At 41.0% G+C, this 18710-nt stretch overlaps 1 protein-coding gene across 2 annotated transcripts in view; it reads right to left on the bottom strand.

Moving 5' to 3' along the window:
- dhrs11a (dehydrogenase/reductase 11a) overlaps nucleotides 1-18710 on the bottom strand; it is a 77557-nt gene that overhangs the window by 10817 nt on the left and 48030 nt on the right. For both annotated transcript variants that reach the window (XM_072589602.1, XM_072589603.1), the window contains 3 exons: nucleotides 18066-18160; nucleotides 8433-8562; nucleotides 1637-1729 (listed from right to left, as the gene is read on the bottom strand). In XM_072589602.1, the coding sequence (XP_072445703.1) occupies nucleotides 1637-1729; nucleotides 8433-8562; nucleotides 18066-18160 (318 nt within the window). The remainder of the gene's footprint in view (nucleotides 1-1636; nucleotides 1730-8432; nucleotides 8563-18065; nucleotides 18161-18710) is intronic.

The following is an 18710-nucleotide window of genomic DNA, read 5'->3' as shown; positions in this document are numbered from 1 at the left end:
GAGAACTAGCGTTAGATGCCTTACCTTTTCCTCTGCAGGGTGTGCCTTCTCCATAGCCGAATCATCGCTTGTTTAAAAACTTACCTCGTTTTGCATACCAATTTGGGATTCTGATTCACCTGGACCAGATCCTTAACATATTGAAGCTAGCCTCAGCCTCCATTGGCCCTTTAAGTATTCAAGCACATCAAATTGTCTCTGACTCACTGTTCCCAAATGGATTCCTTACAGCCACAATAATTTTCCTCAATACAAAATTCAGCACATATCTTTGGGTTGGAAACAAACCGATCAACACCTATTTTGATTCATAACTGGAAATCAGGTATCAAGCCATGCCGGATATACCCTGTTTAAAAAAAGATACTATTGAACCTTAGATGTCTTGGCTACTGTAAACGAGACATTTAGAGTCATACAGTCATAGAGATGCACAGCATGGAAACAGAACCTTCGGTCCAACTCATCCATGCCAATCAGATATCCTAAATTAATCTAGTCTCATTTGCCACCATTTGGTCCATATCTCTCTAAACTCCCTGACCCCTCCATTCATGAGCCCATCAGAAGCCATTTAAATGTTGTGATTGTATCAGCTTCCATCACTTCCTCTGGCAGCTCATCCCATACACTCATCACCCTTTGTGTGAAAAGGTTGCCCCTTAAGTCCCCCTCTCACCCTAAACCTATGTTCTCTAGTATTTCTTTGAAGTGTGATTCAAGAATAAATCTGGAAACTCTCTTGTTTTCTGATTATAATGTATTATAATGGCCACATGAACCTAGTCTTGTGACACTTATTTGTAACATTATATCACACAAAATGATTACCCATTCTGTAAAATTAAATACTTGATTTAAGCCCAAGTGTGTACTAGTTAAGTTACATACAATCTACAGCAAAGAAGCTGAATACTTGCCCAACTGGGGCATAGCTGTACTTATGCTCTGCAGAGACATGTCACACTTTAATTACCTCTTTATAATCTGCTCTATATCCTTCAATGTCTTTCTCCCTTATGTATACAAGCCTCCCTTTAATTTTTTAATATTGTCTGTTCCAACAGCTCTAAGGGGCGGCATGGCGGCTCAGTGGTTAGCACTGCTGCCTCACAGCACCAGGGACCCAGGTTCAATTCCAGCCTTGGGCGACTGTGTGTGTAGAGTTTGCACGTTCTCCCTGTGTCTGTGGTTTCCTCCCACAATCCAAAGATGTGCAGGTCAGGTGAATTGGCCATACTAGATTGCCCAGTCAAGGGTGAAAATAGGGTAATGAAATGGGTCTGGGTGGGTTACTCTTAGGAGGGTCAGTGTGGACTTGTTGGGCTGAAGGGCCTGTTTCCATACTGTAGGTAATCTAATCTAACCTAGTGGTAGCACATTCTATTTTCCCTTGCATCTGCATGAAGACACTTTTCTTCAGTATCATGTGAATGGGAATGAAAAATTCATTAAATAGCATTTTCATCAAGGTTAGGCTTTATTTCTCTCCTTCCTTCCATGTTTACAGATTACATCATATCTCAGCATCTAAATAAACCTCATTTAGGCTTGAACATATACAAACAGTGACCACAAAATTAAACAGCTAAGACATACACAAGAATTTATTTACACAGCAGTTTGGTTTCCATACCTCAAGGTTCTCATATGTTGCTGCAGCTTTTTCTGGATCATTGTTATAAAGCCTAAATGCAAACTCTGTTTCCACCAATCCTGGAGATACAGACTGTAAAGGGTACAAGGCAAAGTTACAACATCAGTTTGCATTTAAATAGCACTTTTAATGCAAAACATCCCAAGGTGCCCCCCAGGAACATTATTAAACAACAAAATTGTAACATGAACTACAGCCAAACAGGCAGCATTTGTTATTTCTTTAATTTGGCAATTGTAGGAGTCACTCAAGTTCAAAAACGTACAATTTTCTTTCACTCATAACAACAGTGTGGTTTATTTCTGGGTCCCTATGTTAGCAAGAAAATTAACTGCCTTCTGTAAAAGCAAAAACACTAAACAGTTACCCCTTTTTTGTTTTACCCTTGAGCAAACTGAATTAGCAAACCTCCTCTATATTTGTTCATAAAGGATCCTGATCACATTGTTCCCTCACCACCTCGGTGTTCAGTACAGTGGTTACTAATGAAGACTAACCCTGATAATAATGAAGAGGCAGGGGAGAACGTTTGGGGGTTCAGGATACGAAGCTCTTAAGTATGGTTTGACAGGAGGATGCATTTTAATTGCTTACAAGCCTGGAGATGACAGCCAATTAGTAAAGGGAAGAAAAAGAGAGAGATTGTGGTTTGGTGGGGGTGGGTTGGGCGGCTGAGGAAAGAGATCAAGGCTCCAGGGATGAGCAAAGAGAAATAGGACCTCAGGAAGGGTACTGATGACAGGATTGCTACTAGTGCTGCTTCCTAGTCAGAGTAGTAATTAGCAGGATATATCAGACGAGTACATGGTTAAAAAGATGATGCAAAGTGGTGCATTCGGACCGGTTCTGGGTGATATGGCACAAGAACAAGCCAAATGAGTTGTATCTGGGCAGAACTGGAACTGATGACCAAGGAGATTCATTTGAAAGTGTGGTTGGGATGGTTTGAACTAAACTGACAAGGGGCTGCAAATCTAAACTGGGGATAGATGACAAAGAAATAAGGACTAAAACAAAACACAGAATAAGAAATAGGAAGGTGAAAGCAGAGAATTCATGGACTAGAATCAAACAGGACAAAGGTGAACTGAACGAAGAATGCAAAAAAAACTTAGCCATATGGTGGGACCTTTATAGTAAAGTGAATCAATTAGTTGTGCAAATAGACCTAAACAGATATAACAGAGTTGATTAGAGAGATGCACCATACAATAATCAGAAATGGGAACTGAATATCCAGGGCCCCTCAGTTTTTAGAAAGGGCAGACAAAAAAGGAAAATTAGATTAGATTAGATTAGATTACTTACAGTGTGGAAACAGGCCCTTCGGCCCAACAAGTCCACACCGCCGCGCCGAAGCGTAACCCACCCATACCCCTACATCTACATCTACCCCTTACCTAACACTACGGGCAATTTAGCATGGCCAATTCACCTGACCTGCACATCTTTGGAGTGTGGGAGGAAACCGGAGCACCCGGAGGAAACCCACGCAGACACGGGGAGAACGTGCAAACTCCACACAGAGAGTCGCCTGAGGCGGGAATTGAACCCGGGTCAATGGCGCTGTGAGGCAGCAGTGCTAACCACTGCTAATTAAAAAGGAAACATTTAATGATTGGGAGGAAAAATATTAGCTGTGAAGAAGTAGATTCTGAATGGTTGTGCTGAGAAACACCAAGTGGCAGAAAATTATAGGGGTGGGGGTTGTATGTAGATCCCAAACTGCAGCAGTAATATTGAAGGAGGCATAAACAGGAAATTGGGGTGCAAGTAATAAAGGCACACTGTAATTATAGCAGACTTCAATTTGTACACTGATTGGACAAATCAAATCAGAACCAAACTCTAAAGGATAAATTCTTAGAGCGTAAAGGGGCAGCATGGCTCAGTTGTTAGCACTGCTGCTCACAATACTAGCAATCCTGGTTCAATTCCAGCCTTGAGTGACTGCATGTGGAGTTTGCACATTCTCCCGTCTGCGTGGATTTCTCCAGGTGCTCTGGCTTCCACCCACAATCCGAGGATGTGTAAATTAGGTGGATTAGCAGGCTGAAAATACCTGCAGTTGTTCAGAGATGTGTAGGCTAGGCAGATCAGCCATAGTAAATATAATAAGGTAGCGGGCTGGATTTGGGTGGAACTCTCCTCAGAGGGTTGGTGTGAATTTGTTGCGCCAAATGGCTTTCTTCTGTACTGCAAGGGTCCTATGTTAGTTTTATGGATTAATACATTGAAGAACCAAGTAGGGAAAAGGCCATCCTTGACTGGGTACTATTTAACAAGGAAGGAATATTAGACAATCCAGTTATGTGTGGGCCCTTAGGGAAACATAACTACAGTAGGATGAATTCTTCATTAAGATGTAGTGTGATGCAGCTGTTTCCCAGACTAGGGTCCTGAATTTAAATGAAGGAAATTACGATGGCATAAGGCAAGAGCTATGATAAATTAGGGTTCTGAAATAAAAACTCAGCATGAGAAACTCAGCATGCCTGGCAGTATCTGTGGAGAGAAAACAGAGTTAACATTTTGAATCCAATGATCCAACTTAAGATCTGCCCAGTTTCCCCAGCAACTTCAGTTTCTGCTTTAGATCTTCAGTATCCACAGTTCTTTGTTTTATTTATATAAATTGGGGATTGTTATATAAAAGGGATGATATACAGTGGGTAGGTAATGGCATACATTTAAAAAGAGTGCATGGACAAATTGTAGAAGTTATTCATTCTAGTCTGGCATAAAAATAAAATGGGAAATGCGGTCAAATCGTTACTAACAAGACCAATAAACAACTGTATTAAAGCCAAAAAAACACAATAGACACGAGGATTGGGAACAGTTAAGGTTCCAGCGTAAGGAGACAAAGAGACTGATTAAAAGTCAAAAATGGAATACAGGAAAACTATTCTAGCTATGGAGAGAGTGCAATGAATGTCTTCCAGAGTGACTCCTGGGATTGTGGGGCTGACATACAGGGAGGGACTGGCTCAGTTCGAGTTTAGAAGAATAAGAGATAGGTTAGTTGCAGATTCTTGATGACTGGGGAGTCCAGACCCAGTGCTCACAATCTAAAGGTTAAGGACAGAGAGGAGTAGAAATATTTTCACTTAGACATTGGTGAGCCTGTGGAATGCCCAAGGAAGGTGAAGATATAGTTCTTCGCACTAAAGGAAATAGGAAAAGGATATTGAATTGGATTATTACATTGGGTTGGGACATCTGGTCGGCATGGATGGGTTGGACCGAAGGGTCTGTTTCCATGCTGTACATCTCTATGACTCTATTTAACTGGCTGCTCTACCTCCAACAGGTTGGCTTCAATCATAGCCACTCCATCTTCCACCACCATTAAAATTAGGGAATGATGATCTGGAAATTATTCATCCTTAAAATTCTCACCAGCACCCAATATCCCTGTTCTCAGGATTAAATACTACACCCCATATATCTTCAGGATCTGAAAAACTGATTAGAATTGATTTTTTTTTTCATACATTACAACAGTAGAAGATCAGAGTAGACCAAACAGTCAGCCAAGGCTGCTCACAGTTCAACACAATCATAGTTCATTTTAATTTTTAAATCACTTCCAGTACAACAGAAATGAAGAGCATGATAAAGAAAGAGGACAATTTAAAACGTATAATGGGACTAAGGATATTTTTTTTTTAAAAATGTATGGCTAAATAACGACTGGTGCCATCACAAAGATTTCCAACAATTGGATTACATCAGGTGAATTTTTCCATTTCTGTACACAGGTGTATAAGGTGGCCCCAATATCCCTAACTTCCAAGAGAACGCAACAGATCGCATGCCACGCATGCCAATCAGCACAAGAGCTGCCAGAAAGCATGGGCATGTTTCTACTACAGCCCTTGACAATGGCATCCTGGGTCACCAAAAGTCACTGGCCAGTATTACTCGGATCTTAAAGACTACCCGTTGAGGCATACTCTTTGAGAAATTTAACAGCAAGAAGATAATTAATTTTATTTTTTCTTACTGTGAGTTGCTGATGCAAATGGAGAAACATGAGACAGACAGTCTCCCAACCCGGCAGGCAGGGTTTGTCCTGATTTCACAATTGGTGAACTTGTCACCTTTCTTGCCAGATGGGAAAGTAGGTAATCTGAGAGGTAGCAAGTGGAGGCCCTTAAGCACCATTCATTGGCCACTTACATTAAAGCCTTAATTGCTGCCAGGTTCAGAAAGTTGTCCATGGACCTTCATGCCCAATACTTAATTGGTGAGTTGGAAGGAAGGGCACAAGTGGCTTGTCAAGATCAAGTCTATATGGACCTCAAAGGCATTTGATAAGGTTCAGCATGGTAGACTGGGTACAAGGTTAGATCATATGGAATTACAAGGAGAACTAGCCACTCGGATAGAAAATTAGCTGGAAGTAGGAGATGGAAGGTGGTAGTGGAGGATGGCTTTCAAACTGAGGTAACCATCAGTGCTGGGTCCACTGCTTTTTGATATAAACGATTTGAATGGGAATGTAGGAAGTATGGTTAGTAAATTTGCAGATGACAGCAAAATTGGTGGTGTTGTGGATGATGAAGGTTGCCTCAGTGTACAACAGGATCTTGATCAAATGAGCCAAGAAGTGGCAGATGGAGTTTAATCTTGATAAATATGAGGTGCTATATTTTGGTACAGCAAGTCAAGGTTCTTAATTGCAAGGTCTTGGAGAATATTGCCAAACAAAGAGTGCAGGTTCATAATTCCTTGAAAGTAGAGTTGCAGGTAGACAGGGTAGCGATGACAGCATTTGGTATGCTTGCTTTGTTAGTCTGTACATTGAGTTTAGGAGTTGGGATGTCAAGTTGTGGCTGTACAGGACATTGGTTAGGCCACTTTTGGAATACTGCATTCAATTTTGGTCTCCTTGCTACAAGAAATATGTTACAGAGTCAAAGTCATACAGCACAGAAACAGACCCTTAAGTTGAACCAGTCCATGTCGAACATAATCCCAAACTAAGCTAGTCCTGACCCATATCCCTCCAAACCTTTCCTATTCATGTACTTCTCCAAAAGTCTTTTAAATGTTGTAATTTTGCCCACATCCATCATTTCCTCAGGAAGTTCATTCCACATACAAACCACCCTATGCAAAAACCTTTGCCCCTTTTAAATCTCTCTTTTTATTTTTTTAGATTAGATTACTTACAGTGTGGAAACAGGCCCTTCGGCCCAACAAGTCCACACCGCCCCGCCGAAGTGCAACCCACCCATACCCCTACATTTACCCCTTACCTAACACAACGGGCAATTTAGCATGGCCAATTCACCTGACCTGCACATCTTTGGACTGTGGGAGGAAACCAGAGCACCCGGAGGAAACCCACGCAGACACAGGGAGAACGTGCGAACTCCACACAGTCAGTCGCCTGAGGTGGGAATTGAACCCGGGTCTCTGGCGCTGTGAGGCAGCAGTGCTAACCACTGTGCCACCGTGCCACCCACACCTTAAAAATCTCACCTTAAAAATCTAGTGTTGAAAGCCCCCATCCTAGAGAAAGACACCTAACATTATCTCGAGCTATACCCCTCACTATTTTATAAAACTTCTATCAAGTCACCTCTCAACCTCTTATGCTCCAGTGAAAGTAGTCTCAGCCTATCTAGCCTTTCTTTATTACTCAAACCTTCCATACCTGGCAACATCCTGGTAAACCTCTTCTGAACCCACTCCAGCTTAGTATTCTTCCTATAACTGGACAACCAGAACTGAACACAGTACTCCAGAAGAGGCCTTACCCATATCCTGTACAACCTCAACATGACATCCAACTCCAATGTTGTTAAACTTGGAAGGGTTCAGAAAAGATTTACAAGTATGTTTCCAGGGTTGGAGGGCTTGAGCTATGGGGAGAGGCTGAATAGGGTTGGGCTATTTCCCCTGGAATGTCAGAGGCTGAGGTGTGACTTGATAGAGATTTATAAAATCATGGGGGGTATGGATAGGGAGAACAGTCTTTTCCCTCCAAAGAAAGAGAGTCCAAAACCAGACAAAGGTTTAAGGTGAGAGGGGAAAGGTTTAAAAGAGACCTCAGGAGAAACTTTTTCCATGCAGAGAATGGTGCATATATGGATTAGCTGTCAGAGGAAGCAGTGGAGGCTGGTACAATTACAACATTTAAAGGGCATTTGGATGAATAGGAAGTGTTTAGAGGGATATGGACCAAATGCTGGCAAATGGGACTAGATTAATTTAGGATATCTGATCAGCATGGACAATTTGGACCAAAGGTATGTTCTTCCATGCCGTACATCTCTGACAATACAACTCACCTAATTATTTTCCTTTCTTTCCACTGTCAGGGAGAGAATAATTCCATCCTTTCTTTTTTAAAATAACAGACCAGGAAGGTTCATTGCTCAGCTTTATATTCTTAACTGACAACTGGATTAAGTTTACATCGCTGGTGAAAGCACCGATACTCATCCAAATGACCATTCCTCAAATTTGAAACTTGATATTGCAGATCAGCAGCCTATTTGACTCTGGGCATGCCAATCGAGACTTCAGCTATCATTCACCCTGTACCCACTTGCAGCAGAAACACCAATCAGATACAATGAGTGCAACCCTGGCTAGTTATCTTCTTTCCAACCAATTTTAACACTCTTGCATACACCCTCCACTATGATCCCATGTACAGGTGTTATCTGTTGGAAAGTAGCTGCAGTGTAATATTTCACCAATCACAAATGCTTTCTGCAACGAAGCCTCCTTTCATTGTAATTGCTGCAGTTCTTACCGTGGCCCGTATGTGTGTCTGTGCTTCTCGAAGCTCTTGTCTTAACCCTTCAGTCAGGGCAGTAACTGCAAACTTTGTAGCTGCGTAGAAATGGGTTGCTGAGGATGGGATCACTCGGTGGCCACTCATACTAAAATTACAGAAGAGGGGAGAAGAGATGGAGTCAGTTCTATCACAGCACAATGTGCCAAATTCCTAGATAAGTCAGTTGCATAAACATGGCTTTTGTCCATGGAGGACAAAAAAAGGTCAATTACATTTAACAAAACAAATTCAAATGGTCAGAGCTGAAAATGTGTTGCTGGAAAAGCGCAGCAGGTCAGGCAGCATTCAAGGAGCAGGAGAATCGACGTTTCGGGCATGAGCCCTTCTTCAGGCCCGAAACATCGATTCTCCTGTTCCTTGGATGCTGCCTGACCTGCTGCGCTTTTCCAGCAACACATTTTCAGCTCTGATCTCCAGAATCTGCAGTCCTCACTTTCTCCTCAAATTCAAATGGTCAACAAGCATCTTCAGATTGACCATTTCCTTCAATATTCAATTGTTTTTCTAAATAGGTTTCAAATGAAGGGAGAAAGAAAAACAGAAAAAGCTGCACAACAGCCTTGAAGAAATGGAGCTGACTTTTGTCAACATTTGTGTTTTATAAGCAATTGTAACTAACAAAGCCCAACTAAATCAAATTTCAGACACATCTTGTAGAATACCTGCAAGAGCATGGAATTGGCAACTCCACAACCGTCGCAGTAAGATGCAGGCTTACTTACAGATTCTTTGGCAGAATGGAGATTGTTTAGACGTTGATAGAAAGAGGTTTAGCATTTTAATAGGGATTATGGTATTCTGCTCTTCCAGACAAAGTTGGATCTCAGCATTAAGCTGGAAACTGCAAATCTTCCCCATCTTTGGTGACTTTCATAAACCAAGTGCAAAACTATTAATTTGACACATATTTCTAAACACTAAATAATAACGATTCCATATAAACATTTTACACTGGGCTACTTCCTCTCCTCACATCAAATGCAGTTTAAACACTGGCATAGGAATTAGTGTGTGACATAAATGTTTAAGCTGCATGCTGCCTCAAAAATGACCAGGTACTAGTTACATTTCCACATTAAGAGGATATATTACCTTATGTAGAGGACAGATTGATTTTTAAAAATCAGTGACAGTACCACTTTGACACATACATTTAGTTTCTCTCACCAGGGTCCATAATTGTACATGAAGAGTCTCATATTGTTCTTGAATTCTTCATTTAAATATAATCAAAAGGAGACACCAAATTTATCGAATCACAGAATCCCTACAGCAGCCAGTCAAGCCATCAAGTCCACATTGACCCTCTGAAGAACATCTCATCAGATCCAACTCTCTACCCTATCTCTGCATTTCCCATGACCAATTCACCTAACCAGCACATCTTTGGAGTGTTAGAAGAAAGTCGAGAGTGTGGTGCTGAAAAGGCACAGCAGGTCATAAAGCATCAGAGGAGCAGGGGAACCGATGTTTCCGGCATAAAGCCCTTCATCAGGCGTTGAAATCAACTAGGAGACAGTGAGTTTACGCCAGAAGCGTCGATTCCCCTGCTCCTCGGATGTTGCCTAACCTGCTGTGCTTTTCCAGCAACACACTCTCGACTTTGATATCCAGCATCTGCAGTCCTCTCTGTCTCCTATTAGGAAAAAGCCAGAGCAACCTGAGAAACTTCATGCAGACATAGGGAGAATGTGCCTGAGAGTGGAATCAAACCCAGATACCTGGTGCTGAGGCAGCAGTGCTAACCACTGAGCCACCATGCTGCCCTTATTATAGTAACATGATGCATGAGCAGTGCAAAAACAAGACTATTTTGCTGCAGGTGGAAGGAAGAGTTGGCTCACAGTAAACAAGAAAACAGATTTCATGAAGATGCCATTAACTATTAACAAGTAACAAAACTTCTTTGAGTGATTTGTCACAAAATGGACTATTTCAAATAATAATTCACAGCAATGGTGAGCTTGGATTTGTGCTGATTGTTATTGCATAAATGTATCAGACTTGAAGAAAAGTAAACTGCATCTTGAGACTTTAACAGCAGCTGACCTTCCCCATTAGGCACAACCATTTTAATTTATAGTTTGTAGCCACAGGTCTGGAAATACTTTCTACAGAAAATCACTTCCGAGTAATCATTCCGGTACTTTCAGTACATATACATTCATCTTTGAAGGTCAAAGCACATGCAAGGCTCCAGTGCTGCAAAGTTATTTGTTTCTTGCCTTGCAGCATAATAAACCAACAAACGCAGTCAATTTTTCTTCCTGAGTCAACATCTAGTCCAAATTAGCATTCTCAAATCCAGGTTACAGAGTCATGCAGATGTACAGCATAGAAACAGACCCTTCGGTCCAACCCGTCCATGCCGACCAGATATCCCAACTCAATCTAGTCCCACCTGCCAAGCACCTGGCCCATATCCCTTCAAACCCTTCCTATTCATATATCCATCCAAATGCTTCTTAAATGTTGCAATTGTACCAGTCTCCACCACTTCCTCTGGCAGCTCATTCCATACACTTACCACTCTCTCTGTGTGAAAAAGTTGCCCCGTAGGTCTCTTTTATATCTTTCCCCTCTCACCCTAAACCTATGCCCTCTAGTTCTGAACTCCCCAACCCCAAGGAAAAGACTTTGCCTATTCACCCTATCCATGCCCCTCATAATTTTGTAAACCTCTATAAGGTCACCCCTCAGCTTCCGACATTCCAGGGAAAACAGCCCCAGCCTTTTCAGCCTCTCCCTATAGCTCAAATCCTCCAACCCTGGCAACATCCTTGTAAATCTTTACTGAACCTTTTCAAGTTTCACAACATCTTTCTGATAGGAAGGAGACCACAATTGCACGCAATATTCCAATAGTGGCCTAACCAATGCCCTGTACAGCCGCAACATGACCTCCTGACCCCTGTACTCAATACTCTGACCAATAAAGGAAAGCATACCAAATACCTTCTTCACTATCCTATCGACATGCGACTCCACTTTCAAAGAGCTATGAATGAACCTGCACTCCAAGGTCACTTTGTTCAGCATCACTCCCTAGGACCTTACCATTAAGTTTGTAAGTCCTGCTAAGATTTGCTTTCCCAAAATGCAGCACCTCTCATTTATCCGAATTATCTCCATCTGCCACTTCTCAGCCCATTGACCCATCTGGTCAAGATCCTGTTGTAATCTGAGGTAACCCCCTTCACTGTCCACTACACCTCCAATTTTGGGGTCATCTGCAAACTTACTAACTGTACATTTTATGCTTGCATCCAACTCACTTATGTAAATGACAAAACAGAGAACCCAGCATCAATCCTTGTGGCACTTCACTTGTCACAGGCCTCCAGTCTGAAAAACAACCCTCCACCACCACCCTCTGTCTTCTACCTTTGATCCAGTTCTGTATCCAAATGGCTAGTTCTCCCTGTGTTCCATGAGATCTAACCTTGCTAATCAGTCTCCCATGGGGAACTTCGTCAAACGTCTTGCTGAAGTCCATATAAATCACATTTACCATTCTGCCCTCATCGATCCTCTTTGTTACTTCTTGAAAAAACTCAGTCAAGTTTGTGAGACATGATTTCCCATGCACAAAGCCATATTGACTATCCCTAATCAGTCCTTGTCTTTCCAAATACATGTACATCCTGCCCCTCAGGATTCCCTCCAACAATTTGCCCACCACCAAGGTCAGGCTCACTGGTCTACAGTTCCCTGGCTTGTCCTTACCACCCTTCTTAAACAGTGGCACCACATTAGCCAACCTTCAGTCTTCCGGCACCTCACCGGTGACTATGGAATACAGGGAGAACTAGCCATTTGGATACAGAACTGGCTCAAAGGTAGAAGACAGAGGGTGGTGGTGGAGGGTTGTTTTTCAGACTGGAGGCCTGTGACAAGTGAAGTGCCACAAGGATTGGTGCTGGGTCCTCTGTTTTGTCATTTACATAAGTGAGTTGGATGCGAGCATAAAATGTACTATTGATAATACAAATATCTTACAAAGAGGCCCAGCAATCACTTCTCTAGCTTCCCACAGAGTTCTAGGGTACACCTGATCAGGTCCTGGGGATTTATCCACCTTTACCAGTTTCAAGACATCGAGCACTTCCTCCTCTGTAATATGGACATTTTGCAAGATGTCACTATCTATTTCCCTACAGTCTATATCTTGCATATCCTTTTCCACAGTAAATACTGACGCAAAATACTCATTTAGTATCTCCCCCATTTTCTGTAGCTCCACACAAAAGCCGCCTTGCTGATCTTTGAGGGGCCCTATTCTCTCCCTCGTTACCCTTTTGTCCTTAATGTATTGTAAAAACTCTTTGGATTCTCCTTAATTCTATTTCAGTCATTCAGTTTACATATATTTGAGAGTCAGACTTGAGCACAAATGGATTGTGATTTGTTTTACTCCTTTATCCAAATGTACACTCCAATGAAAGCAGCAACAACGACTAGTTTTGTGGCACATTTCAAGGTGCTTTACAAGTGTGTTTTCAAACAGAAAACTGACATGAAGAAAAATGATGTTAGCAGATTTGGTATGAGAGAGAAAATAAAAATAGAAATTGCTTGAAAAACTGAGTTATAAAAAAGGGTCACTGGACCTAAAATGTTAACTTTGATTTCTCTAGACCTGCTAAGCTGTTCCAACAACTTCTCTGTTTGTTTCTGGATTTCCAGCATCCACAGTTCTTTCATTTCTTATTTGGTAAGGGAGAAATAGGTTTTAAGCACTGTTTTAATGGAGGAGAGAGACAGACACAGACTTACAAGAAAGAATTTCAATCCTTAGGATGCTGACACCTCACCACTGCATTAATGGAGAGACTTAAAATCAGAATTGTGCAGAGGACAGATATCTTAGATGATTCGAGAGTAGGGGAAAGCTGCAGCTGATGAAAGCTCTTCACATTGCCATTCTCCTCTGATCTAGTTCAGCTGGATTAAGAAAGCTGGTGCAACTTCCCACTTTCAGAACTAAACTGTAATCGGTGGAGCTGGGGCAAGGTCAAGGATGTCCTTGGACCCTGGCCTATTTGTTTAAAAGGAGGACCTTTCTGGTTCTGACAGTTAGCTTCGTTATCTATCCAGAGATGACGTGAAACTATGATATCTAGGCGAGATGATACCTATTGTATTTTAATTATTTATCTGCCTAGATTCTGCAGTACAGGTTAACTTAAAGTTTACTTCCCCTCAATATCCATGTTTTACCCACAGGTATACAAAAATGTCTTACTCTAATTTCATTTTTGCCTTTAAAAAGAAATGAGGGGAAAGGATCAAAATGTTTCCTAAAAAGGACTTCAGCTCCTTTCATTTTGATAAATGTGTCACTGCTAACTTCAAGCTAATTGAGAAGCAATTTGAAGATTAAAAAGAGACTTCTCTTTTAATAACATTTAACCCAGTCATTTTAAAGATGTCATGAGTTACATCCACTTCAAACCTCCTGGAAAGTTGTGAGTTAGTGCCAAAAAAGACAGAAACAACGGGTTCAAAACAATTACATAACACAGCAACATTTAAATCGGGGTTGTTTGAGGTGATGCTGTATTACCTCCTTCTGAAGTGATTAAATACAATTTCTCTTCACAAATTAAACCATCCTCAGTGCAACATCTTTAGGCTTACAGAGTGCACACTACGATAAGTATGCAGCACTTTGTAATCTGGTTTATTTTTAACTTTTATATAAACCATTCAACAATAAAAACATCAAGTAAAAAGCATCCAGCCCATAATACAGAAGGGCAACTTTGCTGATTCATACTGCATACACATTATAAAAACTTGAAAGAAAACATAAATGCTAAATATAATATGCTTGACTGCACCATGCTTTAGAAACAACAAAGTAGCAGGAATAGGTTCCTCAACCCAATGACCCTGCTCTGCCAATCATGGGTGATCCTCCATCTTAACACCATACTCCTATGCTCCACAATACCCCACAACACATTTACCCTCTGTAAGTATATTTTGTTTTCTTGAATTTATTTAATAACCTTGCCGCCGCAGCCTTCTGTGGTAGAGAATTCCACATGTTCATTACTGAGTGAATAAAGTTCTCATCTCAGTCCAAAACAGCCTTCCAATTATTCAGAAACTGCATCTCTTGTTCTGAACCCATAGCCAGAGGAAACATCATCCCTGCATCCAGTCTAATCAGAATTTTATACATTCCAATGATCTCCCTCTCATTCTTCTAAACTCCAGTAAATACAGACTAATTGGCCTAATCGCTCTTCATTGGACAAACCTGCTATCCCAGGATCCCACCACCAGTCTTGTGAACCTTTGCTGCACCCCGTCTATTGTACATATATCTTTTCTGAGGCCAGGAGACCAAAAATGCAGGCATGGTCTCATCATGGCCTTGCACATTTGCAGTATGACTTCCTTGCTCCTGTACACAAACTCACTTGTGACAAAGGCCAACAAACCATTTGCCTTCTTACCTGCTGGGTGCACTTACGTGCTTGCTTTCAATGACATAAAAAGACATCCAGGTCCTACTTAAAACTAATTTCCTTCACTTCTTCCATCCCAAATACTGTGCTTGGTTTCTGGATCCCTCACTGTACTGGTCCACAATACCATTTTGCATACATTCCAGAGATTCATCCATCACAGTATTATTGTGAATGTAGATTAAAAATCAACCATGATTACTGCAGCATCGTTGTTACATGCCTACCTCACCATCTTTGCTTCAATATCTCCAGACAACTCCCACTAATGCTTTCCACCCCTTGTTGTTCCTTGGCTTCACACAGATTCCACATTTATTTTTACGATGCCAATATTGTTTTTGACTATTGCACTGATTTCATTTTTCACTAACAAAGCTATTCCATCATCTTTTACAGTTTGGATGCCCTTTCTAAAACTTAAATGTGCTTGGATGTTCAGTTCCCAGCCTTAGTTACCCCTCAGCCACTTCTGCATCATCACAATTGCATTGTACTATAATATGATTAACTTTTAATTTGTCTATCTTATTGCAAAAGTTCCATACATTCCGATACATCACAAAATCCCTGCAGTATGAAAACAGGGCAATCAACCAAGTCCACACTGATCCTCCAAAGAGTATCCCACTCAGACCCAACCCACTTACCCTATCCCTGTAACCCTGCATTTCTCAAGGCTAATCACCTAGCCTACACATCCCTGGACACTTTGGGCAATGCAGCATGGCCAACCCCACCTAACCTACACATCTTTGGACTGAGAGGAAACCAGAACTTCTGGAGGAAACCTATGCAGACAAGGGAGAATGTGCAAACTCCACACAGACAGTTGCTGGAGGTGGAATTCAACTTGGGTTCCTGCTGCTGTGAAGCAACGGTGCTAACCAATGAACCACTGTGTCATCCTATAGTTCCTTTAGACTTGTCCTTTTGACATTTTTACACTTTTTTTATATGCCAGCTTAGTTGCTGGCTCTGGTTTCCTCTGCCTTCCACTTTTTCTTTTTATTTTTCTATCTTTCATTTCCATCTTTGTTTCCCTCACTTGTCTCCCTGTTCAGTTTACAGTCTTTAGTTCTGGAGAACAGTACTAGCAAACATCCCAGTTCTGCTGGGGTACAACCTGCCAGCTTGAACAGATATCATCTTCTCCACAATCAATCATTCTCAATGCCACAAGAATCTAAATCCATCCCTCCAGCTACACATTCACTGTCTATTCTTCAATTCTTGATTTGCAATTCTGAAATTACTACTGTTGAGGTCCTGCTTTTTAATTTATTTCCAGGATTTCTACATTTAGTTAGCCTCCCTCTTTTTGTCAATGTCAATCGGTGCTAATATGGACCATTAACTTTGGCTATTCTGCCAATAATATTCTTGATGCTGTCACCAGGGAGAGGACATGCCAAACTGATATCATTGTTGCAGTCACAAAAATGGATTGTGGTCTCCTGATGATAGAATTTCATATCGCCATTACTCTCATACTTTTTTTCCTTTCCTCTTGTGAAGCTTAGCTACTGTCTATGCCATAGACTTGACTCTCACTGCATTCCCAAGAAACCATCTCCCCCAGCAATACCTTAAAACTAAAGATCTTTTAAAGAGTGATGGCTCCAGGGGATTACTGCACTACTTGCCAGGTATTTTGTTCCTCTTAACAGTCTTTCTGCCTGTGTACTCTTTGCCAATGGAGCAGCGAGCTTACTGTACATGCTTTCCGGATACTCTGTAGTGAATCCGGCCGCTGCTCCAGATCCAAAATACAAATTTGCAGTAGCTGCTTCAGAACAAACTTTCTGCACACTTGGTTACCCTGCATACTGAAAGTATTGCTGACTTGCCACATCTCGCAGGAGTAACATCCCACCCAGGTCAAGCTGTCTTGCTACCTAAGTAACCTACAAGTTAGTCTCCTTCCATTTATTTCCACTAGTTTAAATACAAGAGAATATATGCCAGGGATCTTACCTATTCATAAGTTTTAAGCACTCAATCTAAACACCCATTTTTTACTTTCAAAGTTGTAATTTGAGCCATCCAGGCTCCCATTAATGAGTTTGTTTACCCTGTGATGTCACACTTCAATTTTTCTAAATGTCCTCCCCTCCCTCCTGTGTAGTTTTTCAGCTCATGGTCTCTTCGAGACAGATTCCCAGTGAAGTCACACTCCTAGTTTTCTTACGTTTCCCAAATCTGAAAATGTGCGCTCCCTTGTGCTACTTTAAGCCTCCCTAATTCTCATGCTGGTTCTGTACATTTTTTAAAAAACTTGGTGGATGCTTTAATACAACTGAGTGAGTAGCTTACTAGGCCATTTCGGAGGAAAGATAAGACAGTCAAACAAATTATGTAGGCCAGATAAGACAAGGATGGCAAAAGTTCCTATCCTAAAGGCAGTTAGTGAATCAAGTGAGTTTTATTTTATGACAACTAACAATGGTTAAATGGCCACCATTATAACCATTTTTAATTCTATATTTTATTGAATTCAAATTTCACCTACTGTCATGGTTGAATTCAAATTTATGTCCCTAAACATTGAACTGGAACTCTGGTTTACAAATAGTGTCATTATTACACCATCACTAGTGAGCAAACTTTTAAAATCTTCATTAGATCACAATAAAAAAATTGAAGTGCTGAATATTGTACTCTTTCCACCAATCAGGGATCATTTGGATCAACACTTTACCTACAATCTGTTTCATCTTCTATCCTAACCACTGACATTTCCTTAAAAAGGACCACATATCCTTAATTTTAGAATTTTGTTGCTTTAATATTGAAAATTGATTCTTAAGCAGCTTATCAGCGAGGCTGTGCAAATCGACCATCATTAAAACAGGCACAGTGATGAGAGGTTGTTGTGAACCAAAACACAAATGAGGAAGCCATTTTGCTTTGCATCCCATGCAAAACAACAACTCAACTCTTTGACTGCTCTTCAGTAGAATTTTTTATTTGAAGAAGTGTTACATTCAATTCAATGTTATCCCAGTTTCTCTCCATCCACTGCTGCAAGACTTGAATACTCCTGGCACATTTAACTTTTATTTTCACCATTTGGTATTTTGCTTTCATTTCAATTCAATTCCCTTACCTATTTATGTTAATAATGTGTCCATCATCAACATTTCGCATTTTCATTGACTGGTAGGCCTCCCGGGTGCAGATAGACATTGCTATCACGTTAACCTGAAAAAAAGTATGAAGACATGACATCACCTCCCTTCCAGATAACCTCTACAACTTTGAAGCCTCTCAGCTAAAATCTATCCCAAATGTCAATTAACAGTTATCTAATACAAAAAAAAGTACAGCACAGGACCCTGCATTTTGATAAATCCAAAAGCTTTTTTTTAAAAAAAGTAACAGTTGGAGTATTCTAATGCTATGAACATTAACTTCTCAGTCACTAGAATCATAAGATCGCAAGTAATTTTACCACCTAAATCTTTATTTAACAAAACCACCTTGGGAGAGTATCCTACAGACTGGTCATGCAGCAGCCTGACAGTGGTTCTTAAGGGCGTGATTTTATGCAAATGTCATGTTAAAAAACAAAGAAGCAATGTTAAATTTGCATAAAAGCACTAGATTAACCTATAGTGGAGTACCACTATAACAGTTTAGATTAGATTAGATTAGATTACTTACAGTGTGGAAACAGGCCCTTCGGCCCAACAAGTCCACACCGCCCCGCCGAAGCGTAACCCACCCATACCCCTACATCTACATTTACCCC

The sequence above is a fragment of the Chiloscyllium punctatum genome, chromosome 19 (genome assembly GCF_047496795.1).
Source record: "Chiloscyllium punctatum isolate Juve2018m chromosome 19, sChiPun1.3, whole genome shotgun sequence".
In the NCBI taxonomy this organism is placed as follows: Eukaryota; Metazoa; Chordata; class Chondrichthyes; order Orectolobiformes; family Hemiscylliidae; genus Chiloscyllium; species Chiloscyllium punctatum.
This window is presented reverse-complemented; position numbering and strand designations above follow the sequence as displayed.